The following is a 24,728-nucleotide window of genomic DNA, read 5'->3' as shown; positions in this document are numbered from 1 at the left end:
TTATTTCATCTGATCCTGACTTTCTCTGGCTGTAGTCTGACTTTTCAAATTTCAGTAAGAAAAGCTACTTTCCTTCTTAAAACATTTATGGTAAAAGTTGAAAGAAAAGATGAAACACTTACTGAATCCTTCTTACGGGATCGCTCCTTCTTCATTTTTCCTCCTGCTGCTCTGATACTGACTCTGTTCTCTCCTCCCAGGTAACCTCGGCAGTTAGCTGACCCACAGAAACATTTCTGAGCTTCTTTTCTGTTTAAGGAGCATAGGAAAGATGTCAGCTATGTGAAAGTAAACCATATAAAAATGTCAACAATATAACAATCACATACAAGACAGAAATCAATTCAGCCTAAAAACAAGTAACTATTTTAAGAGACTCCAACAAACCTGATACTATTTAAGGGAAATGCCTGAAAACTGCTATTAAAAAAATAGTCATTCTTTTCCCAGTTTTCCTTCATTAGCTAGACAAAATCAGTCAAGAAACCAATGAGTAACTCCTCCACTTTATGAGTACCTACTAATGTATAAAAATAAAACCTCATTTACATATTTGAGCTAAGAACAAAACTGCTTAAATAATTCAACTTTTTTTTTTTTTTAGTACATGAGAGACACAGAGCAACAGGCAGAGACATAGGCAGAGGGAGAACCAGACTCCCTGTGGGGAGCCTGATGTAGAACTAGATCCCAGGACCCCAGGATGATGCTCTGAGCTGAAGGCATATGTTCATCCACTGAGCCACCCATGGGTTCCAGCTCAACATCTCTTACATGTAAATGTTTAACTGAACAAACAAAATGTATTGTTATAAATACATATACAGATACAAAATTCAACATGTACAGGATACTTAAAGGAAACACAGGATTATTAAAAGTTACCACATAAAAATGAAATACTAATAATAAACATAGTAATAAGTCAATATAACCATGGAGTCAAGAAAAATGGTGGAAAGAACACAAACCTAACTTTACAAGCCTGGGTACAAACCATCACAGCCATTTATTTATTCTGTGACTAGAGCTGCCTGAGAAAAGCATGAAGAACTGTACCAAACGGAAACTGACAGATTTGGTTTGACACCAGTAATTAGAGGCCTAAAAATAAATAATTCAATAAGTAGAGCAAGAAATCACAAACACTTGATTTCTAGTTCCCCTTCCTTCAAAGAGGACAGTGCAAACATAAGAGAAAAAAAATATAAAGCCCTACATACAACCTGGTCTGCATTCATTCCCTGAATGCTACACCAATTGCCTACAAGTCCACAAGGTGCTGCAAAATGGAGATACCATTACTACTTCATTTATTAGCTGAAATGACCTCCAAAGAACTTCCTCTCATCAATTATTTGGTTTAAACTAGAGAAGAAAAATAAAAAGTAAAAAAATAAATAAACTAGAGAAGAATTAACTTAGGGAAGGCAGGATAAAAGTTTGGTTTTTTTTCTCTTTTTTAAACTTTTAAACCACTTTTTAAAAATCATGAATTGGGGGTGCCTGGATGGCTCAGCGATTGAGCATCTGCCTTCGGTTCAGGGCATGATCCTGGGGTCCTGATAATGACAGCCTGCTTCTCCCTCTGCCTATGTTTTTCTGTCTTTCTATCTCTCACGAATAATTTTTCTAAAAAATCTTTTAAAAAAGAAATTAAAAAAATAAAAATCATGAATTGATTTATTCACCAATGCTCACTGCAGCATTATTTACAATAGCCAAAAGGTGGAAACAACCCAAATGCCCACTGACAGATGAATGGATAAAACAAAATATGGTTTGTGTTTGTATATACATATATACACACAAGTACATACACACGCACACACACTGGAATATTATTTAGCCTTAAAAAAGGAATGAAATATTGGTACATGCTACAACATGAACCTTAAAAACATTATGCTAAAAAAGTCACAAAGTATCACATTTGTATGATTCAATTTATGTGAAACATACAGAATAATCCATAGATATAGAAGTAGATCAGTGTTTGCCAGGGGCTAGGAAAAGGGAGAAATGGGGCCTGATAGCTTAATACATACAGAGGCTGCTTTTGGGATAAAAATATTCTGGAACTAGAGAGTGATGTTGGCTATACAAAATGTGACTGTAGGGATACCTGGGTGGCTCAGCAGTTAAGCATCTGCCTTTGGGTCAGGGTGTGATCCTGGTCCGGGGATCAAGTCCCACATCAGGCTCCCTGTGGAGAGCCTGCTTCTCCCTCTATGTCTCTGCTTCTCTCTGTGTCTCTCAGGAATAAATAAATTTAAAAATCTTTTAAAAAAATATGACTGTATTAAATGCCACTAAAGGTGAATTTTATGTTATGCGACATTTTCAACAAAAAATAGCTAAAACATGAAAAGAAAATCACGAATTGGTTCCCTTCTATTATGACTAAAGCACTTTTATTTAAAGTATCATTAAATCTCATGGATTTTACATTAATAGGTTTCAAACCACTATAGTTATTATCCTTATTGGTGCTTAAGTGTTAATAAGAAGTTTCCCACTTATTGTGAGAACCTATTCAAGCTAGCTCCAAGTCCCTTTGACAAGACTGTCATCTCAAAAAAAAAAAAAAAAAAAAAAAGACTGTCATCTTTTATACATGGGTTTTCTGGCATGACAAAATAATCCAAGATCACCTGGTTCAATTTCTGTCTTAACTTGAAATCAGTCACTTCTCCAAGGAACCCTATTCCTTTTAGTGGGGTTCTATGAAACCACAACATAGATGCTGGGGGTATTCATTGCTACTACATCAGTTGTTATTTTGGTTAGAGAGATTAAGTAAATTATTTTTCAATAATGTGGTATGGATCAAAAAGATTAGTCATGAGCTGATAACTAATGGATGATGGATACACAGGGATTTATTACACTATTCTCTTTACATGTACATGCACACACATATACTGTAGACATTTATGTAATAAAAAGGGCTTTTTAGTTACATAAGAAGCATAATTATACAAATAAGCATGAAATTCAGAGGAAAATTATGTAGTTCATGTACAAATCCCTTTATGGCCACAAGTGTCATACAGTAGGAAAAATACACAAAACTAAGAGTAAAGAGTTGTGGGTACATATTACTTTCTAGTAATTCACATCAAAGTCTTAAATCTTTATATCTGAACAGTCCATTTCCCCATTAGAAGCAGCAAAACAGAATTAAAACAAAACTCACCCATATCTTTGGAACTGATAGTCAAATGTTAACTCTGAGCCTGAAGGAACCAGTTTGGTGGTAAAAAACCCGACTCTCAGTTGTCCGTTCACAGTCCACTGAGATGTTGTTTTTAAAAGAAAAGAAATTAGTAACTGATTAATCTGTGTGTTTTTCTTTAAAGATCATCATCTGCCTTAATTACACATGTGCCTCTTTACACTATAAAAGCTTTTCCAAATAGCAAGGACATTTTTCTTTAAATAAACTAACATATTTAAGTGTTACTCTTATTTAATACTACCAGATTGAGTATTGCCTATAATTTGTCTCTAATAAAAGTAACTGCTACTTTAACTTGTCTAATATACATTTCCACACAATAAAAATTCCCTTATACTAAAAATACGCAAATAGGAAATGCTTGTCACTATCATAGGCAAACTGGTATTGCCTTGTATTATGTTAAAAGTAACTATTCTAAGATGAGATGGAACATGGAACTAGGTAAACAATGATGACCAATGTTTAATTTCATGAAGCAGTGGTCATATGACTGACTGTAGTGAAAGGAGAAGAAAGCATGAAAACAGTTGCATGTAACTCAAGAATTAAAATGGGAGTAAATATACAGGTGTTAGAACTGGTAGCTCCAGAATATGATGTAAGATATAAGTCAACCATAGAGCTCCTGTCCAGACCATGTGAACATGTTACTGATGAAAAAAACCCAGACTTAAAAAGATGAAGGGACCCAGTACAATTGGAGTCTCATAGTTAAACATATGGCTTAGCAGGTATAAGCAAAAACCTATAACCAGAGCTTAGGTTAAATGATTATGGACTTGGTTCTCCTATTTATTATATGGCTTGGCTCTTAGAAGAACCATATCTAATATATTAGTACACAGATCAAAGGACAAAAATACCTAGGAGTCAAAAGCACTATTTTAATATTAGAGAGAATCATTGATATTAGTTCTCTAGGAAGTGGGTCCATTGCTTTCTTAGCCTAAAAAAGAACCAATGTTCTAACATATACATATTTTTCTAAGCTCAAAACACAAATTAGAACACTAAAATCATTATTTCAAAATGTTTTATCAAATTCAATAAATGAATTTACCAAGTGTCAACTATGTGCCAGGCATAGAGATAAGCAAGACCCAGAGCCGAGCCTTGTTGAAAAGCAGTGTAACTACTTTATGTACATCGCATATAATCCCTCTCATCTGTAGCCATTCAGTCCATTATTAAAACAGCCAAATAGGGCAGCTGATAAAAATCTGAATATAAGAGTATACACTGGACTTCATCAAAATTAAATTTTAGTTTTGCATTTTGGTACCTCTGAAATAACAGTCAAAAGTTATGGGCAACGAGAGGTGACAATAAAATTCAATAGGAGTTCCTGGGTTGGATCCTAGTCCAGAAAAATGACAGATGGCAAAATCTGCATAAAGACTTTAGATTAAAAAAAAAAAAAAAAGACTTTAGATTAGTTAACAGTTAATAGTATTTCCTGGATTGGGTAATTATATAATAGGTCTGTACACTGTGAACATTTGGGCAAACTAGGTGAAGTATATGGAACTCTATACTGTTTCTGTACTATTTTATAAATATCTAAACTTAAAGTATGATTTTTAATAAGAGTAGGAAAAAATTAAAATGATTAAAAAATAAAATCCACAGGTACCCTTGATATAGAATTTAAAATTAAAAGAACAGCAATCTTGAACAAGGTATCCCAAACTCTAAATGTACCTCAACTTACTTTTTGAGTCTCACAGTTTGGTTCACAGCTGTGATTCATGAAACGAGAGCAGTTTCCTTTCTGGGTGGCATCTATTATCTGGGGAAAAGGACCATTTAAGAATTAAAAATGAGATCTCAAAATACATGTATGTTTTGCAAAGGAGAAGCATTAGGCAAATGTATGACCTACATCCTCAAATCCCCTCCTCTTTCATGTATAGACACATCCAAGTGACAAATAATTGACTGCTTCCTCTGGCAGATCCGCAAACTATAAACATCTTAGTTACAGGAAAAACTATTTCCATATCTAACAATGTCTCTTTGATTTACTTTTAGATACTTCTTACATTCTTTTATTCCAATTTCAATTCATGTGTATAAAACTCCATTTTAAGGTGCACCATAGTGCAGTAGCTCTCAAACTGGAGTGTGTATCCAAATTCCCTGAAGAGCCTGTTAAAACTCCTTCTGGGCCCACCTCAAGAGTTAGATTCAGCAGGTCCAGGGGTAAGACCTAGAATTAGGTTTTTCAGGACTGGATATAGAGACAGATATGAGAATCTACCTAAATTTTATTATACCAGACATTAGAGGTATTTATAAAAATGTAAAATAATGGCATTCCTCAGTTTAAAACAAAAACTGTTTGAAAACACTTTATTTTTATAAAAACATGTTATTTATGTCAATATATTATGGGCTTGTTACTTTCCAGTGGTATAATAAGTATTTTTCAATTTCTGGCTTTAATTTTTATGTAAGTAGTGACAAATATAACCCTCATCAAAAAAAAAAAAAAAAAAAAAAAACCTCTGGGGGTATCAGTTAATGCCCCTCTTTTTTGTCATCACTTAATGTCTTTTAAAGACTGGTCAAAAAAAAAAAAAAAGACCGGTCCATATCAATGACGCCTTCACACTCAACAATTTCCAGATCTGTTTTTTTTTTTTTTCTTTTTTTATGATAGACAGAGAGAGACAGAGAGAGAGAGAGAGAGAGAGAGAGAGAGAGAGAGACATAGGCAGAGGGAGAAGCAGGCTCCATGCACCGGGAGCTCAATGTGGGATTCGATCCCAAGTCTCCAGGATCGCGCCCTGGGCCAAAGGCAGGTGCCAAACCGCTGCGCCACCCAGGGATCCCTCCAGATCTGTTTCAAAGCAAACACATTCACACTGCTCACCTCATCATTCTTCAGGGCCATGAAATAGTAGTGGATGTTTTTGTTTCGTGCATACTCCTTTACCCGGGCTTTAAACTCTTTATGATCAAGTACTTCTCCACAATATTCTAGGACGAAGGTGTTCCTAGCAAAACAAAAGGGAAACAATAGCACTTCCTGCCTAGGAGCTATACAGAAAATACATACATCCATGCAAAAAATAGTAGATTCAACAAAATATTGCAAAGTGGATAAATTTAGTATTATACAAGATATAATTAAAATATATGTAAAGTACCTAGCATCTGAGGTTTTCTCGTTCTTTCTAAGACACTTTTACATTTATACATACTACCAAAATATATATCCCTGATCTAACTGGATATTAAGCACTCAAATCTGGTTTACATTATCATGAAAACAGTGATTTAGAGCTGAGAAACAGCTCAAGAGGCACTGAAATATTAGAGACTTTATGTTCTGAGAAAAAAGATGGTAATTTAAATATAGCAGCCCTTCTATTGCCTTTACTCAAAGGTCTCTGATGACGTTAAAAGTCAAATAGACCTTTTCTCTCACTGCATTCTCTGTGAGTTTTCTCTAGCATTTATCAGTGATTATGATTAATCTCTCTCCTTGAATTCTTTCAGTTATCTTCCACCCCTGATTGGTCTTTCCTTGTTTATTTAGTACCTTCAATAGAAAAGAAATAGGTGTAATATATAGAGAGAATGTCATGGTATTTAACCCTAACTAGCAGATTAGCTCCAAAGCCCTCCTCATCCTGTGTATATCTGACAATATGTCCTTTTCAATGAGAATACCAATCAATATTTAAATAGCCTGGAACTAAAACATGAAACTGACACTATCATCAGAATATGGAAGCTATACGAGCAGGAAAATGTGGGAAACATGGAAATATTCAGTCCTAGTTTATTTTACGAAAGCAGAGTTTTTTGTGAGAAGCTTAGAAAAGCTAAAGAGCTTTAGGGAACAGTTTAAAATGTTTTCTTTATTCCTTTTACATATATAGAAGAGTTTTCTAATCGTAAATACATGTAATTTAACTTTAAAGAAAAAGGTATTCATTTTTTCCTAATACTTAAATATGCTATAAATAAAAAATTTAGGAGCACCTGGGTGGCTTGGTTAGTTAAATGTCTGATTTGATTTCTGTTCTGGTCATGATCTTAGGGTTGTAATATCGAGCATCAGGCTCTGCAGAGGGTGTGAAGCCTTCTTAGAATTTTCTCTCTCTCCTTCTGTCCCTCCCTACCATTAAAAAAATTAGTGTTTAAAGGAAATACTGAATATGGTAGAAAATAAAATGAATCTTTTATTGCATTACGTATAAAAAGGTTACATGAGTTAGATGGAAGGTAACATTTATTCATTCAATAAATGTTTACTGATTGTGTATCAAGTATGCTTTAATTCCCTACCTTGATAATCTCAGATACTCTCCTTCCACTGTTATCTCAACACAGTTTAATATAGACTTATAGATTCTGTCCCAAATCCTTACAGAGTTTCATAGGGATTCTGGGGGTCTACAGCAAGTACTTGGTAATTGCTTGGAATTAAAGGAAAAGTAACTACCAGACAAAGAAGGACCTATCTGGTCTAAATGTCACAATGACAAAATTCCCTTCATATATAGAAAGAGATAGAGGAAATTTTTTCTTTTTAATTTCCTCAAAGATATGGGAAAAAAATATTTTTACAAACTAACTACCAAGTGGTCATTCTGCATAATAATCATTATTAAACTTCAGTATAACAGACACATTATTTTCCTACAAAGTAGCTAACCAACTTCAACAACACAAAAATGAAGTGAAAGATGATTAAAACGTAACTTACGAAGGAAGGTCTTTGGCAGCTCTCAAGCCCCAGCCTTTCTTTTCTGTGAGTATGACTTCCACATCTGCGTGCTGCTTTCTCTGAAATCGTCTATTGGAACAATAATCCCCATTTGGACACCGAGAAGAACTGAAATGGGAAATGGAGAAAATTAATTCTTCAAAGTAGAATCTCTAATGACACACAGGATGTAGACAGATGAAAAAATTAAAAAAAAAAAAAAAAAACAAGAGATACTCAGCAGGGCCTGCCTGTATGCAGAAACAGGAAACAAGGAATGGAATGGAAAACAAAACAACAGAGGATGACTGATAAGATAGGTGGGCTGCTAGAAGATGGAAAGGCAGGTTGACCTACTATGAAGAGCTCTGAACACCAAGCTTAAATTTGAACCTGATGTTGACAACTACTCTAAGTTTGACTGTGGGAAACACATGAAGAAAGGTATCCTATACTTCCTATTTCTTAAAGCAAGGTTGGCAGGAAAAGTCAGAAAAATGCAGAGACCAGAGCAACAAGGTCAAGTTAGGAGAATAGTGCTAACTCGTGTCTTCTCTTCTTATATGTGCACTGTCATCTCTACTTTTAGTTTAGATAAAGGAATACCAAAGTGCTTTCTCTTTATTTTTCTGAGGTATAGGTTTATTCTCAAAATACTAGAATGTGAGCAAAACCAAAAACTGAGTTTGAAAGAAAACATTTTATTAACATTAAAAACAAGGTATCTACACTATAAACCACCCTAATATTCTCCCCATGTTAAAAATGATACAATTTTTCATCAAACTGATAAAAAAATAATCACACATTTTTTAACATAAAGATGTTTACTGTTTATAAGAAAAATATAGAAGCAAATGTCTCTCAGTAGAATATGAATAATTATGAGTTAACTAAATAGACTAATAAAGTAATCTAGGGAAGATTTACGTAGGTCTGTATGTGTAGCTCTGAATAGGTCTCCAAAACATATTTAAGAGAGTGTGTTTGGCCCGGGGTGAGAGGATAAAATTCAAAAAAGCATGTGGAAAAGAATTCATTTCTATACATAAAAAATGGAAGTATGTATGAATGCTGGTATAGGCAAAAAAATTATCTGAAAAGACCAGAACTAGAGAGGGATTGGGGTTTGGAAGACAGTTTACTGTATGTACTTTTGAAATGCTAGAGTTATATCTCATTTTACAGTAAAAGCTAAAAAATACCAACATTTACCTCTCAGGACATGAACTTTTCAAGAGATAAAAGGCTACTATTATGTTAGTAATAAAGCTACTTTACAGAGCACTGACTATGAATACTATAACACACAATGCAAGGGAAATTTGTCTCCTTATAAACACTATTATACATTGGAGATTTCAGGGCTTATAAATACTTGACATTAGGTAGAAGGAGAAAAGTTAAATTCTGACCCATTACTAATTCTTTTTACTATTTTCAGACATTTAATAGAACAATTGAGCAAAATGAGAGCATTTTAATTTACTTACCATTCAATCATGAGGAGACGATTAAGACAATCTTCCCCACATGCTATTTCACCTTGAGCTCTTTCATCTTTAGAAAGAGGTGTACACTCACACTGCATTCGCTTAATATCCCGATGGGATTTATTCTTCTTTCTAGTAGGTAAAATTTCATAAGAATTGGTTTAAGAAATCTGCCAATGATACAACATACACAATCAAATATGTGCTAAATCTCATTAGTTTCACATTTAATGATTCTGGTTAAGTCAAATATTCAAAAGGAGGAAAACCTCTCTTCACTAGCATCTGTGAGACTGAAAACACTAAGACTTATCATGGCACAATAAGAATAAAAAGCAACCTGTAGCCCTGGCAAAAGGGAAGATAGGGTACATTCAAGTTTAACATTTTGGACTCAGCCCTCATTTCCTAGTCCAGGTCAGCTAAGCCACAAATTCTGAGCAATCTAAGATGTAATTGTCACAATGTAATTGTCACATTTGGCTCAGGAAAAAAATAGGAAAACTCATGACAATCAAAAAGTGACACAGCCGATTAAAGTGAAGAATCAGTCATCCTGGATGAAGAAATGGTTGAGGAAGAAAATATATAAAAAATATACTTATTTTTTTTTTAGAGAGCAGAGAGAGCACACATGCACACACAAGGGGGGAGGGGCAGAGGGAGAGACAATCTTAAGTAGGCTCCATGCTTAGCACAGAGCTCAAAGCGAGGCTCAATCTCACAACCCTGAGATTATGACCTGAGCTGATACCAAGTCAGACACCTAACAGACTGAGCCACATAGGCACTCATAAAAAATAGTTTTTAACTCAGTAAATCTTTCAGAGAATCTTTCAGTAACACTGTGTTTCTAAAATATTGTTTAAAGAAAAACTGAATAATAGTGAAAGGGAATATAAAGGAAGGGAGAAGAAATGTTGGGAAATATCAGGAAGGGAGACAGAACATAAGACTCCTAACTCGGGGAAACGAACTAGGGGTGGTGGAAGGGGGGAGGAGGGCGGGTGTTGGAGGGGAATGGGTGACGGGCACTGAGGTGGACACTTGACGGGATGAGCACTGGGTGTTTTTCTGTATGTTGGTAAATTGAACACCAATAAAAATTAATTAAAAAAAAAAAGAAAAACTGAATGATTAAAAAAAAAAAGTATAATTTACAGAACTGCATTACAGATAACCAGGTGTTACAGAGAATATCAGAGGGCTAAACTTTCTCAACACAGACTGATTTGGTGGTAAAAAGGGAAACTGTTCAAAACTGAATGGGTTCATAAATACCTATGCCACAGTTTGCAAGGAAAATCAAAATGTGGGATCCCTGGGTGGCTCAGCGGTTTAGCACCTGCCTTCAGCCCAGGGTATGACCCTGGAGACCCAGGATCGAGTCCCATGTCGGGCTTCCTGCATGAAGTGTGGATCCAGTTCCACATCAGGCTCCCTGCGAGGAGCCTGCTTCTCTCACTGCCTGTGTCTCTGCTTCTGTGTGTGTGTGTGTGTGTGTGTGTGTGTGTCTCATGAATAAATAAATTAAAAAAAATAAAAATGTGATTATTTCCTGGCCTTTATGTTGAAACGTTGAACTCTCTTTCTAACCCTTGTCAAAAAGAAAAATAAAGATCTTTTTTTTTTAAAGACTTTATTTATTCACAAGAAACGCAGAGAAATAGACACTGAGACACAGGCAGATGGAGAAGCAGGCTCCTCGCAGGGAGCCTGATGTGGAACTCAATCCCCAGACCATGGGATCACGCCCTGAGCCGAAGGCAGATGCTCAACCACTGAGCCACCCAGGCATCCCAGAGCTCCTTCTTAAGATTACGGCAGTCTGACTTACTTCCCAACTACCAGACAGTGAAGAGCACAGAGGCTCTACGTGGCTATCTTAATACTCTAACTAATCTGCTTTCATCTTCAACATATGTTCTATTATAGTCCCAGTTTATAAAGTACCTGAAGAGTTTCCAGATAGCCTCAATTAAGTTTGAGTAACAAGAATGACTCATCTGGATCAATTCAAGGTACCATTCATTAATGAGCGTATGAATATTCCTAGCCTGAAGAAACAGAACTAAGATAAACCAAGTATCTATTTCTAAATATGTAAGAACTGTAATTTGGAAAAATCAGCAGCTTTATTATTTATTGCTCCGTAAGGCCAGATTAGGACTAATGGGCACAGATTTAGGTAACCCTATTTTCATCAGACATAACAAAAAGAATTTTCTCACTGTACTCAAAACTATTTTACAATAATTTGTCTTCTTGGTGGCTCCTAACTGCCCAGCATATAACAATAGGTACTTTAAAAATGTTGAATATATATAAATGCTCCCCACTCCAAAAAGGCTCTCCAATGTTCCCATCTACCATATCTATATGTATGGTCTTATATGTATCTGGATCTCACTGCTGAGTAAATCCCAGAGGACGGGGTTAATTAGTTTTACTTCTAGTCTTTTACAAAGACTCTGGAGATTGTATGAATGTACTCACACAATTCCTAAAAACTACTACTTAACATATTCAATATTTTAAATTTAAACCTAATTTTACTATATACAAATGAGTAAGAGGCTTTCTATATCACAAAGAGGGTTTTATTTTTAAAGATGTGTTTTTTGAGAAAGAAAGAATGCACACATGCAGAGGGAGAGGGAATCTTAAACAGACTCCATGCCCACTGCAGAGCCTGACACGGGGCTCTATCTCACAACCCTGAAGATCATGACCTGAGTTGAAACCAAGAGTCAGACCCTCAACAGACTGAGCCACCCAGCACCCCAAAAAAGTTTTTTTGTTTAAATATGAAAAACTTCTCATGTGACCTAACTTCAACTTTACCTTAACCACAGTGAAAAACTTTCATTATAAAAAAAAAATTTTTAACACTGAAAGGGATGATGGCTAGGTAGATACTTAGAGAAATTTCCAAAAGGAAAAGGTAAAGCGTTCAAACACTACAGATTTTTTTTTTTAAAGGCACATTCAACACATATTTATATTGGGAAAATGAGAAGACTGCCAAGAACAGGTGAAGGAAAGCAGGCTGTGGAGCTCTGCTCTGGAGGAATATGTTTTCATTACTTCTATTCTCCTTATACCTATTTCATGTTAGAAAACTGTAGTAAACTGTTTTACCATTTATTTCTAAAATAGTGGCTATGCTATTGCCAAATTTAATCTATTAGCAATAGATTTAAAAACTAGACAGAAAACGGTGTTCTAATCTAGTTCCAGCTTTATAAAGTACCTTTCAAAGACACTTAATTCTGAGCATTTTTGAAAAGAAAAAAAAAATCCAGCACAACTACTTTTTCCTTCTCTAAGAGCAGACTATTTTGCTGGGATTTTGTTTCATTTTTTTTTAATCACAGTTTCACATGTAAAAGGAATTTAAGAAAAATAGGGCTGGCCTACATCATACTTTCAGAACCAAAGAGGTAATGAGACTCCCCCCACCCTAAAAAACCTTCTGAGGGGCTAGGGGAAGGATATACCGAGGGAAGAACTCTATGACATGATCTAAATAGGTAAATACTTTTTAGATTTTTTTTAATGTATATCTTATCACAAAACTAATATGAACTATTGACTTCATATATTCCAAACTGTTGAAAGCTAATTTTCTTAACAAAAAGAGGTTAAAATTTGTTGGAAAAATATTAGGCAAACTTACCTTTCTGTTAAATAAACATTTTCTTCAATCAGATCAAAGTAACAAGGCATCTTCCCTTGCTTGGCACATTCTTTCCATCGCTGTGGGTCCCTGAAGTCCTCCATGACACAAGAAGGCCCAACCAGTGCTGAGCCTAGGGGCACTGCCGTTTCCCCCTGCTCCACCGCCACTCGAACTTTCTTTCTGTCCTGAAGTTCACCATCACTTTCAGAATCACTCTCCAATTCCTGTCTCCTTTTTTTAGGAGGCCCTCTATCTTTCATATCATTTTTTTCTAAGTTTTTTGAAAGATCCTTCTTTTCGTTCATAGATAAAGAGTCCTTAATGGAATTGCTGCTTATTTCAGGTGCTTGCACTGACCCTTTGTCCTTCTGAAGAGATAGAAAAAATTTACTGGACTGGCTTGAAAAATGAGATCCTCCACGTTGATCCCAATTCTCCTCCTCTTCACGATCATCTGTTAAGGAATCTGGTACCTGCCCTTGAATTCGATCATATACAACCCCAGTTCCAGGAGGTCTACTTGCTGATCTTGGATCCCAGTAGCCATTGCCTTGCCAGTAATTCCGTGTCCCACCATAATGTTCTGCACTTTGCTGATACTTGTGTCCACCGCAGGCTCCATAGCTGCTGTCAGGTTGCTGATATGTGGTAGTAGGCTTTTCTTGTTGAGAGAATTCCCACCCTAGGTTTCTGAGCTCTTCTGATGAGCGGAAACCATCCACTCGGGAGATCTCACAAGAGGAAGAAAAACTCAACTCTGTTTTTCCCAGTCTACTATCTGGCCTGTTAGGGAAAGTGATTTGTTGCCGAGACTTATTTGGGACATCTTCAAAATCATCAGAAGAATAAACTGGCAGCTCTTCTTGCTGCCTAGAAACTATTTTGGCTTTTGTGGTTTCCTCAGAATTTGGATGACCTAGAAAGTCAGATTTCACATCTGTATGACTTGTACTATCAACCCCATCACTCTGAGGATGAGCCATTTCAGACAGGTGGTTATCTATTTGTTTTCTGCTGGGCTGTGTGAAAGGAACTTCCAGATTTTTCTCTGTCCCTTTATGATGGAAGAACTTCTCAGTTTGAGAACAGGGTTTACTTGCTACACTCTCAAATTTTTCCTCATATGAATGTCTCCTTGACTCCAATCTCTCATCTTCCCAGTGGTCAGAATAGTGTCTGTAACTCTGACTGCTCCGAGAAGAACAAGGACTGGTTTCTTCCATGGGCAAAGTAGAATTCTTTGGCACTACCACAACAGACTGAAGACGGTTTCTTGGAATACTGCTATCATCAGAATCTGTATCTTCAGAGTCACTTTCATCACTTGAGCTTTCAGAAGAACCAGAATAATCTTCATGGACAGTAGATACAATCTCTGAGGCATGACCACTACTGTCACATTTTAAGGTATATGTTACACCATCACTGTCTTCCATGGTTAAATTCAAGTCACAAGAAGAAAATACAACTTCTGAATCATCAGAAGTATGTGCATGTCCTCTTCCTCCTTCTTCATCTAAAGAGATTTCTGATCTTCCTCTTCTATCAGGTAATAAGGAATTCCCTTCCTGAACCTCTTGCACACCTTTCCCAGATAACCCATTATTATGCCTATTTTCCCAAGAAGCAAATCCCCTTCCTGAATCAGGAAGGCCGCTACCTACTTCTACTACTGTTTCTTTCTCTGCAAGCTTTAAAAACTCTGAACTTTTACTCTTCAGCACAGCATCCAAAACTGGAGAGGTGTTCTCTCCACATTGGAGGAGAGTCAAACTGTCCACTTTTATTCCTGGTGGAAGACTCTGAAGAGATGAAGCAATGCCTGAACTCTCTATAGGTTGATATAAATTATCGAAATGATTAACAGAAGCTGAACTAGTGCTACCAACACTCTGTTTATATTCTTCACATGCAAATTTTGAGTGCTGATCTGTCAGAGTTCTGTTATCACATATTACTGTTTTTGATTTCAAATGCACATTCATAAAGCTATTTGAAGAAATCTTCATAACTGAAGGCTCAATCTTTTCAGCTTCAGAATGATGCAAAGAAGGGTTGTCATTTGAAGTACAGTATATATCTGAATCTTTGGTTTTACAGCAAGAAACTGTCATATCAACTGGTTCTTTAATTACGGTTTTGGAATAATCTATAGTCATAACTGGCAAAGACATGAGTTTATCTTGGTGTGGCGATACCGGAGGTTCTGCTTCTCTAAATGGGCTTCCTGACTTACTATGCAGCATGCAAGTATCATCCAAGTCTTTCTCTTTACATCTACTGATATTCTGAAATCCATTTGATGGAAGCATGCATGCTTTGACCAAAGGGGATACCTCCGATCCAGTCACACTGTCATCAGAAGACATCAAAACAGTATCAGTTTTAGAAGTGCAAAATGTTGCCAAATCAGATTCTGCCCCAGGAGATCCATTTATATTTAATTCTATGGGACAATAACTTCTTAATTGATCATTCTTCACTTTAGATAAAGAGTCTAATTCCTTAATACTATCATGGCTATCATGTCCTATAAATTCAGATTTAAAAATAAGGGATTCATCTAGCTTTTTAAAAGTAGGTGAATCATTTAATCGATTTGATGGAGATGGAGATCCAGTCTTTTCTCTTTCAGGAATTTTACTAATCATTCTTAATTCACCACCTTTTGAACAAGGAGCCTGTAAATTAAAAGAATGAGACGGTTTGATTTCCTCATTTAATTCTGTACAACAGAAAGAATTTTTAAATTTATCAGACTTGGATATAGATTTTGAAAGGGCAGATTTATAACGGGAAGCACTGTTATCATGCTTGGAATAGGACGACCCCCGTCGGAATCCCAGTTCATTAGGGGGAGTACAACATCTTTTCATTGCTTCACTTTCTGAAGTCCTTTTGGATTCTCTTTCTAGTTTAGAAGAATACTTTCCTCTCTTCTCCATCTCCAAGTAAGAGGACTCAGTTTTGCAGTCCCGATCAGATTTAGAATAGGATGATGATGTCCTTAGGTCTCTGTAAGAGAAAGAATGAGAGGAGGTACGCCTTGAATAGGTCTTCTTATACTCCTCTTCTGAGTCAGAACTCTCTCGAGCTCTGTTATCTGTATACGGCCGGGAATAGCGTGCCCTCTCTCGATAAGGGGAACTCCTATGGTAGCGACGATCAGAGTCGTAATAATGGGATCGTTCCGACCGGGAATAGGATAAACTAGTTCTGGAGCCTCTGTCAGATCTAGAACGAGATCTGCTCCGCCTTCGCTCTCTCTCTGATCTACATCGAGAAGATATATATCGAGTATCTCTTTCAAGTTTTGAGTAGCTAAAATATTTATCATCTCTCTCTGTTTTAGATCGTGAAGATTTCCCTAAATCCTCACTTTTTAAAGGTGCTAAGCTCTTTTTTGAATCTCTTTCCTTTTCAATGCCTGTTGAATATTTTAAATCATGTGATCTTTGACTTGAGGAAGTCCGTACAGAATCTTCATCAGATTCTGAAGCAAGAAAGGTGCCTTCAGATTGTGAGGATTTCTTCTTAGAACCTGTTTTTTTAGAGCCCAGATTACTCTTAGAACTATCTGGAATTTCTTCTTCCTTCCCAATATGGGAATCTTCTTTTTGTGAGGGAGTATCTACTTGCTCATTCAAATTTTGAGTTACGTGTTCTTCTGAACTATTAGATATAGCATCCTGCTTAGTGTCCACTTCTGAAGATTCTGATACAGTTGTAATGGGTGGTTCCTTCAGTGCTCTAGCTGCTACATCTACTGGTGCTGTCATCAGAACTGGGATTGATGCGTGTGGCAAGGCCACTGGCTCTGTTATTGGTGCTGGTGGTGAGGGTATTGTGGCCTGGGGAGGTGGAGGTGGTGGAGGTGGAGATGAGGGTGGTGAGTCTACAGTTGTTGATTCTGCTATGACTGCTGGTAACGGTACTACGGGAGGTGATGGAGATGCCACTGCTGTGGCAGTAGTCAGCAGTGGTCTGGATGTCACATGAAGCAGATGTTTCTTAAAATGAATTTTGCCCAATTCTACCCTTGATTTTGGTGGGGAAGATTCTTCTGTAGTAGATAAGGTATCTCCAATGTCCATTTTAATTTTAGGGGTCAAGTCTACTTGAAGAGGTCCAGCGGGGGAGTTTGGAGTATCATTTTGCTTTTCATTGCCAAGTGCAGTCAGAAACCTGTTCTGCAAAGTTTTCTTTGTAAGGCTGAAGCTGAAAGACACCTTCTGTCGTCCCTGTTCCTCCAAGTTAACTTTTGTCTTGGTGCCTTTGGGTAAAAATCGACTAGAAGCAACACCTTTGAACATTGGTCCTTTGATGAAACCTGTTTTCTGCACATTTTCAATCTTTGCCTATAAAAGAACAAAACAAGAAGTTACTACAATAACAAAGTTATTTTCAAATGACTAGCACCATAGTTTAAAATGTCAGGAAAATGAAAAGTTCTTTTAAAGGATGGTATGAATTTCACTAAGCTAGATAAGCACTTCTTTATTATAGAAAATTTCATACTCAAAAGTATAAAGAATAGTATAATAAACCCCTAAGTAACCACCCCCAGTTTCAACAATTACCCATATTTTTATATTCTTGTCTCATATAAAGAATTCATCTTTTTAACTTTTCAGGCAGAATTTTTAATAAGAATAAAAAAAAATCCTATGTACTTCAAGATACAACACAAAAAAGACATGTAAAAAGAGCAATGGCTAGCATCTCAGTGAGGAAAACAGTTTGTTTCTATGTTCTGAGAAGAAACATCAGAAGTCATTATAACCGGTGGTCTCCCAGCATCATATAGAATTACTTAGGTAACTGGTAAAATGTGGATCTGCAACAAAACTCCAAAGAATTCTCCAGATCTAAGGTAAAGCAAGAAGTACGTTTTGTTTGGTTTTTTGGAAAGCAAGCACACGAGGCAGTTTCAATGGACTTTCCAGATTTGAAAACCACTGGTATAGAGCAGTCTCCCATCTCATTTTATAGATGAGGTAAGCAAATGAAGACCAGATCTTTTTGCCTTCCTGTAAATTACTCTGCCCTAGCACACCATCCCACTGTCTTTGCCTGGGCCCTATACACTTAGGCCATGCTGATTTATAGTCCAATCCTACTGTATGAGCAACAATTACAAAGTATACATCTAAGAAGACTTTCCCCTCCATTATTTGCCAAACCACCAAAGGAAATAGTGGGCTTTAGAAGTTAAAGGCATAAGCTAGGTGGTAGAGAGTATCAGAAAAATCTATAGGAGGGACGCCTAGGTGACTCAGCGGTTGAGTGTCTGCCTTCAGCTCAGGGCATGATGCTGGAGTACCGGGATTGAGTCCACAACAGGCTCCCTGCAGGGAGCCTGCTGCTCTTTGCCTATGTCTCTGTCTCTATGTTTCTCATGAATAAATTAAAAAATCTAAAAAAAAAATCTATAGCAAAACACTCAAGCCTAAATTAAAGATGGTACACTGGCTATCTGCAACATTTTTCTAATTGATATTCTTTAACCAATTCTGGCCATTTAAGGGACAGTTTTCCCCTTCAATATGGTAAAATCTGAAATCAGTTTTCAACATTATACAGTAACAATTCAAGTGGGAAAGTAAATGTTTCCTCATGTATTATCATAGAGCAGTGGTCTTCAAATGCTTTTAAGAAACAGAATCCACTTGTCAAATGAAATCTTACATGGTAGCTCAAAATATAAAAACAGGTAAAATGCTGTCTCCAAAGCTTCCAGCTTCCTATACCTTGCCTAAAGCTTTTGAAGCTCCAAAGTTTAAAAATCATTTCCTTGAAATATAAAACATTCCTCACTGGAATGATTTACTATAGATCTAAAAATTCAGCAAAAACTATTACTTCATTTCACATTCAAAATGATAGCTAGGAGTGCCTGGCTGGCAATCAGTGGAATGTACAAGTCCTGGTCTCAGGGTTGTTGAATCTGAGCCCCACACTAGGTGTAGAGATTACTTAAAAAACAAAATCTTAAAAAAGAAAAAAAAGATATTAAATTTTGAGTTATTGTGAGGTTTTTGTTTTTTGTTTCAGAGAGAGAACACACACATGAAAGTGGGGAGGGATAGAGGGAGAGGGAGAGAGAGAATCTTAAGCAGGCTTATTGCCCAGCTTAAAGCCTGACTCGGGGCTCAACCTCACTCAAAACCCTGAGATCATGACCTGAGCCAAAATCAAGTGCTGGACACTTAACCAACTGAGCCACCCACCCCAACAATTTTGAGTTTTTAGTCCAATAATTACTGAAAAACTAGTTAAGTGATACTTACCTCATTTTCTTCTTCTCTATTGCCATCCAGCCAAGAAAGCATGCAAAAGAGTAAACAGAAATCATAAATACTTAAAACCAATTGAAATCAAGGTTGTTTTTATTAAAATCTAGGATGCCTACAACCTATCTGATAAAGTATTTGATTATGAGCTGTCTATTCTTCAAGTTTCAATTACATTTAGTATAGCAAATATTTATTGAAGATAGTACCATAAACTGTGAAATAAAAGGTGAATAAAGCAGAGTCTCCACCCTTAAGAAGTTTACAGTATCCTGTAAATACAAAATATAATTTTGTTACAAAAGTAAATCCAACATAATAAATACAAGGATAGAAATATGCACAGTGTAACAGCAAAGAGGGAGATAACTCAGTTTAGTAGAAAGACAGGAAAGTAAATGAATCCTCCCTAAAAGAAGAGTAGTTTCTGAAGAATACACCTGTAGGGAGATCCAAGGCAGAGGGAGATTCTCCACAAAGGCACAGAGATTAAATCATAGAACAACATATTCAAGGAAACTATAAACAGTTCAATATTACCTCATTATAAAGTGTAGGGCAGAAAGACACCAATAATTAGGTGAAGCAGGGGGCAGCAGCCAGGTCCAAAGGCCAGTTTCTCATGAGAAATATATTTTATCTTATGCATTAGGTGTTCTCAATTCTTTGTGGTGTCAATAGTCCCTTTGCTGATTACAAGGTATACACTCTGCTCCACATCACAGCTTATGGCTCACTGAGCACATAGTTATGTCCTAACCACACTTGTGTCCTAAGACTAAGGAATCAAAAGCCAAAAGTCTGGTGTATACCAGTGCACCAAGGCATACTGGGGAAAGGGAAGCGACAAAAAGGCTTTAGGTTATGACAACCAGATCAGTATTTTAAGCAGAACACTCTATAGGCTGTATGGCAAGACTGGAATAATTTGTTTTAAAAGCTCCTTTAAAGGAATGTACAAAACCCTGTCTCAAAATATAGGCCTGATTCCATCATAATTCAGTCCATTAACCAGTGTTTATGTAGCCATACAAAAACCAAGTAATGAAGGAGAAAAAAGTTGCCAATATATGGATGAGATCTGAATCAGGGTCAAGGTTAAACACTATTCTACCCCTAAACCACTAAAATCTTCATAAATGCAATCTTAGAACAACTGTATTTCATTAATTCTATGATGTACATTTTCCCCACATACAACATCTCTGCATCACACTATCAATAACATCATAGTTTGATTGGCAGCATTTTTTCCTTTCTTAATGGTTCATAAGACAGCTGTGTCTTACAACTTATAACATACTAGATTTGACTTAAATTAGTACCACAGGAATTTTTTCAAGAACATAAAAGGTACTTGGACACATCCAAGCATTTGGAATGTCATTCATTTTATTTGTACTCTCCTTTTCAGTAGACATTTAAGAATGTTCATACTCGTCTACATGGTATCCATACACATGAAGTGCTGGAAATACTGAGGTCACCAGAACTCTTTCCTAAGCCTCAGCATCTCTACTTCAGACAGCAAATGAAGAGGATAATCCTGACAAACTATAATGAAAGTCATCACATTATTAAAAAGCTGATGAAACATTATAGAGGTGGGGAGGAAATAATGCTCCATTTCAGAAATCAGAGAACTGCTTGAGAGAGATGGCAAGACATTTCCCAAAACATAACAAAATGTTTATAATATATGCCCATACAGAAAATATGGGGGACAATATAAAATTTTCTCATAGTAAAAGCATGTCATGTTAATAGAGAAAAAGACCAGGGATTCCTGGGTGGCTCAGGGGTTAAAGTGTCTGTCTTCGGCTCAGGGTGTGATCCTGGGGTCCCAGGATCGAGTCCCACATCAGGCTCTCTGCATGGATCCAGCTTCTCCCTCTGCCTGTGTCTCTGCCTCTCTCTCTGTCTCTCTCATGAATAAATAAATAAAATCTTTAAAAAGAAAGAAGAGAAAAGAAAAGAAAAGAAAAGAAAAGAAAAGAAAAGAAAAGAAAAGAAAAGAAAAAAGAAAAGAAAAGAGAAAGAAAGAAAGAAAGAAAGAAAGAAAGAAAGAAAGAAAGAGAAAGACAGACAGACTAATTTACACAAAAGCAAAAAGTCCACAATCCAATATCCAGAGACAACTGTTGTTAACACCTTGGTCTAAGAAGTCTTTTAATACTTCTGTGTACATGGCAGTGATACAGAGGACAGGGGTAAACAAAGATCTTCCTTTTTAAGTATAGCAATCATATTATACAAACCATTCTGTATCTTGCTTTCCTTTCTCATCATAAATAGAACAGGTAAGCAAACAAGGTGTTTAGTACAAAAAAATATGGAATCACTATAACAGATTGAAGAGAATGATCTTGAGAAAAGGGAATATAGAGGAGTGAAGACACAGTTAAGTTTCAAAACAAGGAAAGCATATCCTTTTGGTTTCTCTTTCTCTCTCACATCCTCATTTGAAAGTTGAGAGAAATACTTAAAATTTCTTTTTAAGTTCAGGGTAAAATACTTAAAATTCAAGTGTAAATTCAGGGTAAAATACTTAACAAATACACAATTCAGGGTAAAATACTTAAAATTCAAGTGTAAGGAACAGAAATGGAAGCAGACTATAATCCTCAATGTTGCTGCCCAAAGTTGGACATTACTAATTTATAATAGAGCTTGTCAGCACAGTTATTCTGCTTTTGCTGGCAGCATTAAACTATCTAGAAGCAAATGAAGTTAACAACTGGTGAGTTACTCCCACAAGTTGGATGGGACAAAAGGGGTAGAAGGCAAGGAGAACTGAAAGCATTCTCAAGAATACGTAAATGACTGAACTAGTAATCCACAGATAACAGAGAAGAGTGAAATCTGAAAGAAGCTGATAAACTGAAAGAAAAGGGTAGGGGAAAGATACTAGAAGCTTCGAAGAATAAATCTACTGGAAACCAGAAAGAGAGGGAGAAGGGTAAGGTGAAAGAATCTGAATTATGGTCAGAGTACCAGAATTGGGGTACATTTCCAGGAAACGACAACACCCAGCTGTGGCCATGGAAGCAGACTGCTGCTGCAGTAAGAGGACAAGACCTTTTTGAAGAAACAAAATCGTGAGGCCACAATTCATAGCAAGAATCAGCCACAAGTGTTTTTCAATTAAAGAACACTTTTGGTAAATAGCAGAAAATAATATTGAAGGAAGGTTGACGGAACAAGGGTATGGAATACAGCTAGGAGTACAGAGTCCCCAGTATCCTTGCCATGAAAAATACTGAAGCATGAGAAAACAGCCATTTAACTCTCTAGCATAAGATCACACTAGAATGGCCTTATTTCTTCTTTTGAAAAGCTACTACAGAAGGAAAAACAGAAGACTGAAGCCAGTTGTCTGTCAAAAATGTATAGAATAAGTATCTGCAGACTGCTGAAGAACTATATTTAAAGAATGTTGATTAATCTATGTCAGCATAGTGACAAATCTCGAATAGGTCACAGGGCACATGTAGAAAACGACTTAATTAAGAGATTTAGTCATAGCAAGTTCAAAGAACCAAAGAATGACATGACTATTAAATTCAGCCAATTAACTATCCAGTATCTCTGGTTAGGACACACAAAAACTAAAGCTTCCACAAGGAAGCCTAGTATGAGAGAGATTTGGCCATATCAAAAATATTCATAAATAGATGGACAGTAAGGGAATCTATTCTGGATACCATGTCATACAATAAATGGTACAGTTATTTACACTGGAAGAAAGACCACTTACAAGGCCATAGCGATTTATTTTAAAATATCAGAAAACTTAGAAGATAAAATATTCTTATTCTGCACAATTCCTGAAGTTGGATCTGTGACCAACAGAAGTATGGAATGAGAGATTTTAGCTCATTTTAAGTTTGAACATTTTTAAATAGATTATTTATTCATGAAAGACAGAGAGAGAAGAACGCCTGGGTGGCTCAGTGGTTGAGTGTCTGCCTTTGGCCCAGGGCATGATCCTGGGGTGCCCGGACGGAGTCCAGCATCGGGGTCCCTGCATGGAGCCTGCTTCTCTCTCTGCCTGTGTCTCTCATGAATAAATAAAATCTTTAAAAAAAAAGAAAGAAAGAAGGAAAGAAAGAAAGAAAGAAAAAAGAAAAGAAAAAGAAAAAGAAAAAAGAAAAGAAAAGAAAAAGAAAAAGAAAAAGAAAAAAAAGAAAGGCAGGCAGAGACATAGGCAGAGGGAGAAGCAGCCTCCCTGTGGGGTGCCTGATGTGGGACTCGATCCCAGGACCCGGGGATCACGATCCAAGCCGAAGGCAGACATGCTACTGCTGAGCCATCTAGGCATCCCAGTTTGAACATTTTAAATTTATTTTCTTTATTTGAAAAATATATGTACCTGGGGAAAATTCATTATATAAGAGATATACAACTCAAATTAGATCTCTTTCTCTAATGACAACAACTATTAAGTTCCTTATATCCTTCCAGAATTTCTAGAAGAGAAATTCTATACCTTGTTTTTCTCCATTTAAAGCCTGGGTACCATTATATATCAGTATATACATGAGTAGCTTCATTTTTTAGTTCTACTTTTTTTTTAAAAAAGATTTGTTTATTTATTCATGAGAGATGGAGAGAGAGAGAGAGAGAGAGAGAGAGAGAGAGAGGCAGAGACACAGGCAGAGGGAGAAGCAGGCTCCATGCAGGGAGTCCGACATGGGACTCGATCCCAGGACTCCCAGGATCATGCCCTGGGTCAAAGGCAGGCGCTAAACTGCTGAGCCACCCAGGGATCCCTCTACATGTTTTTTATGTAGAATAGCTTTTCACGTTTGTAAGTCATTGCTATTTTCTTTTTGCTGGGAAGTGCTTTTTCAGGTCCTTTGCCAATCATCTGAGTGGTTGGTCTTTCTGATATGTAAAAATAATATGTGAGGCATCTGCAAGTGGAATGTGACATTGTATAGGGCACTGAAGTTTCCTTGTCACCAAAAATGTTTAAGAAGAATCTGGATGAGAACCTACTTCAAATGAGATAGAATTCCTGTTCTAGATGTAAAGCTAAAAATAATGTCCTAGAAGTTCTCATTCTAGGCCTACAAGTTCACTTAATTTCCTGAACCACAAATCAGAAACAGCAATTATTACTCTATCTTGATTTTAATAAGACTTTAAAGATGAAGTGGGAATGAATCTTTATAAAGATTTCTTATTAAAACTCACACTCCTCAAATGCTCAAAGTCAGTGTTCCTCACATCTGAGTGATATATGGGCCTTTTTCAAAGAGACCAAAAATTGTCAGATATCAAAGGATAGTTC

At 36.4% G+C, this 24,728-nt stretch overlaps 1 protein-coding gene across 8 annotated transcripts in view; it reads right to left on the bottom strand.

Annotated features, from left to right (window-relative positions):
- The window catches only part of SETD2 (SET domain containing 2, histone lysine methyltransferase), a 125,507-nt gene that overhangs the window by 73,452 nt on the left and 27,327 nt on the right, over positions 1–24,728 (bottom strand). For all 8 annotated transcript variants that reach the window (XR_011994415.1, XR_011994412.1, XR_011994414.1 and 5 more), the window contains exons 2-9: positions 19,430–19,445; positions 13,137–17,497; positions 9,458–9,589; positions 7,965–8,093; positions 6,120–6,243; positions 4,956–5,033; positions 3,200–3,297; positions 123–249 (exon numbers count right to left, since the gene is read on the bottom strand). Coding sequence is in view for 2 of the 8 variants with exons in the window: in XM_072721028.1 (XP_072577129.1) it covers positions 123–249; positions 3,200–3,297; positions 4,956–5,033; positions 6,120–6,243; positions 7,965–8,093; positions 9,458–9,589; positions 13,137–17,497; positions 19,430–19,445 (5,065 nt within the window). In the remaining 6 variants the exon portion in view is untranslated. The remainder of the gene's footprint in view (positions 1–122; positions 250–3,199; positions 3,298–4,955; positions 5,034–6,119; positions 6,244–7,964; positions 8,094–9,457; positions 9,590–13,136; positions 17,498–19,429; positions 19,446–24,728) is intronic.

The sequence above is a fragment of the Vulpes vulpes genome, chromosome 9 (genome assembly GCF_048418805.1).
Source record: "Vulpes vulpes isolate BD-2025 chromosome 9, VulVul3, whole genome shotgun sequence".
NCBI lineage: Eukaryota > Metazoa > Chordata > Mammalia > Carnivora > Canidae > Vulpes > Vulpes vulpes.
This window is presented reverse-complemented; position numbering and strand designations above follow the sequence as displayed.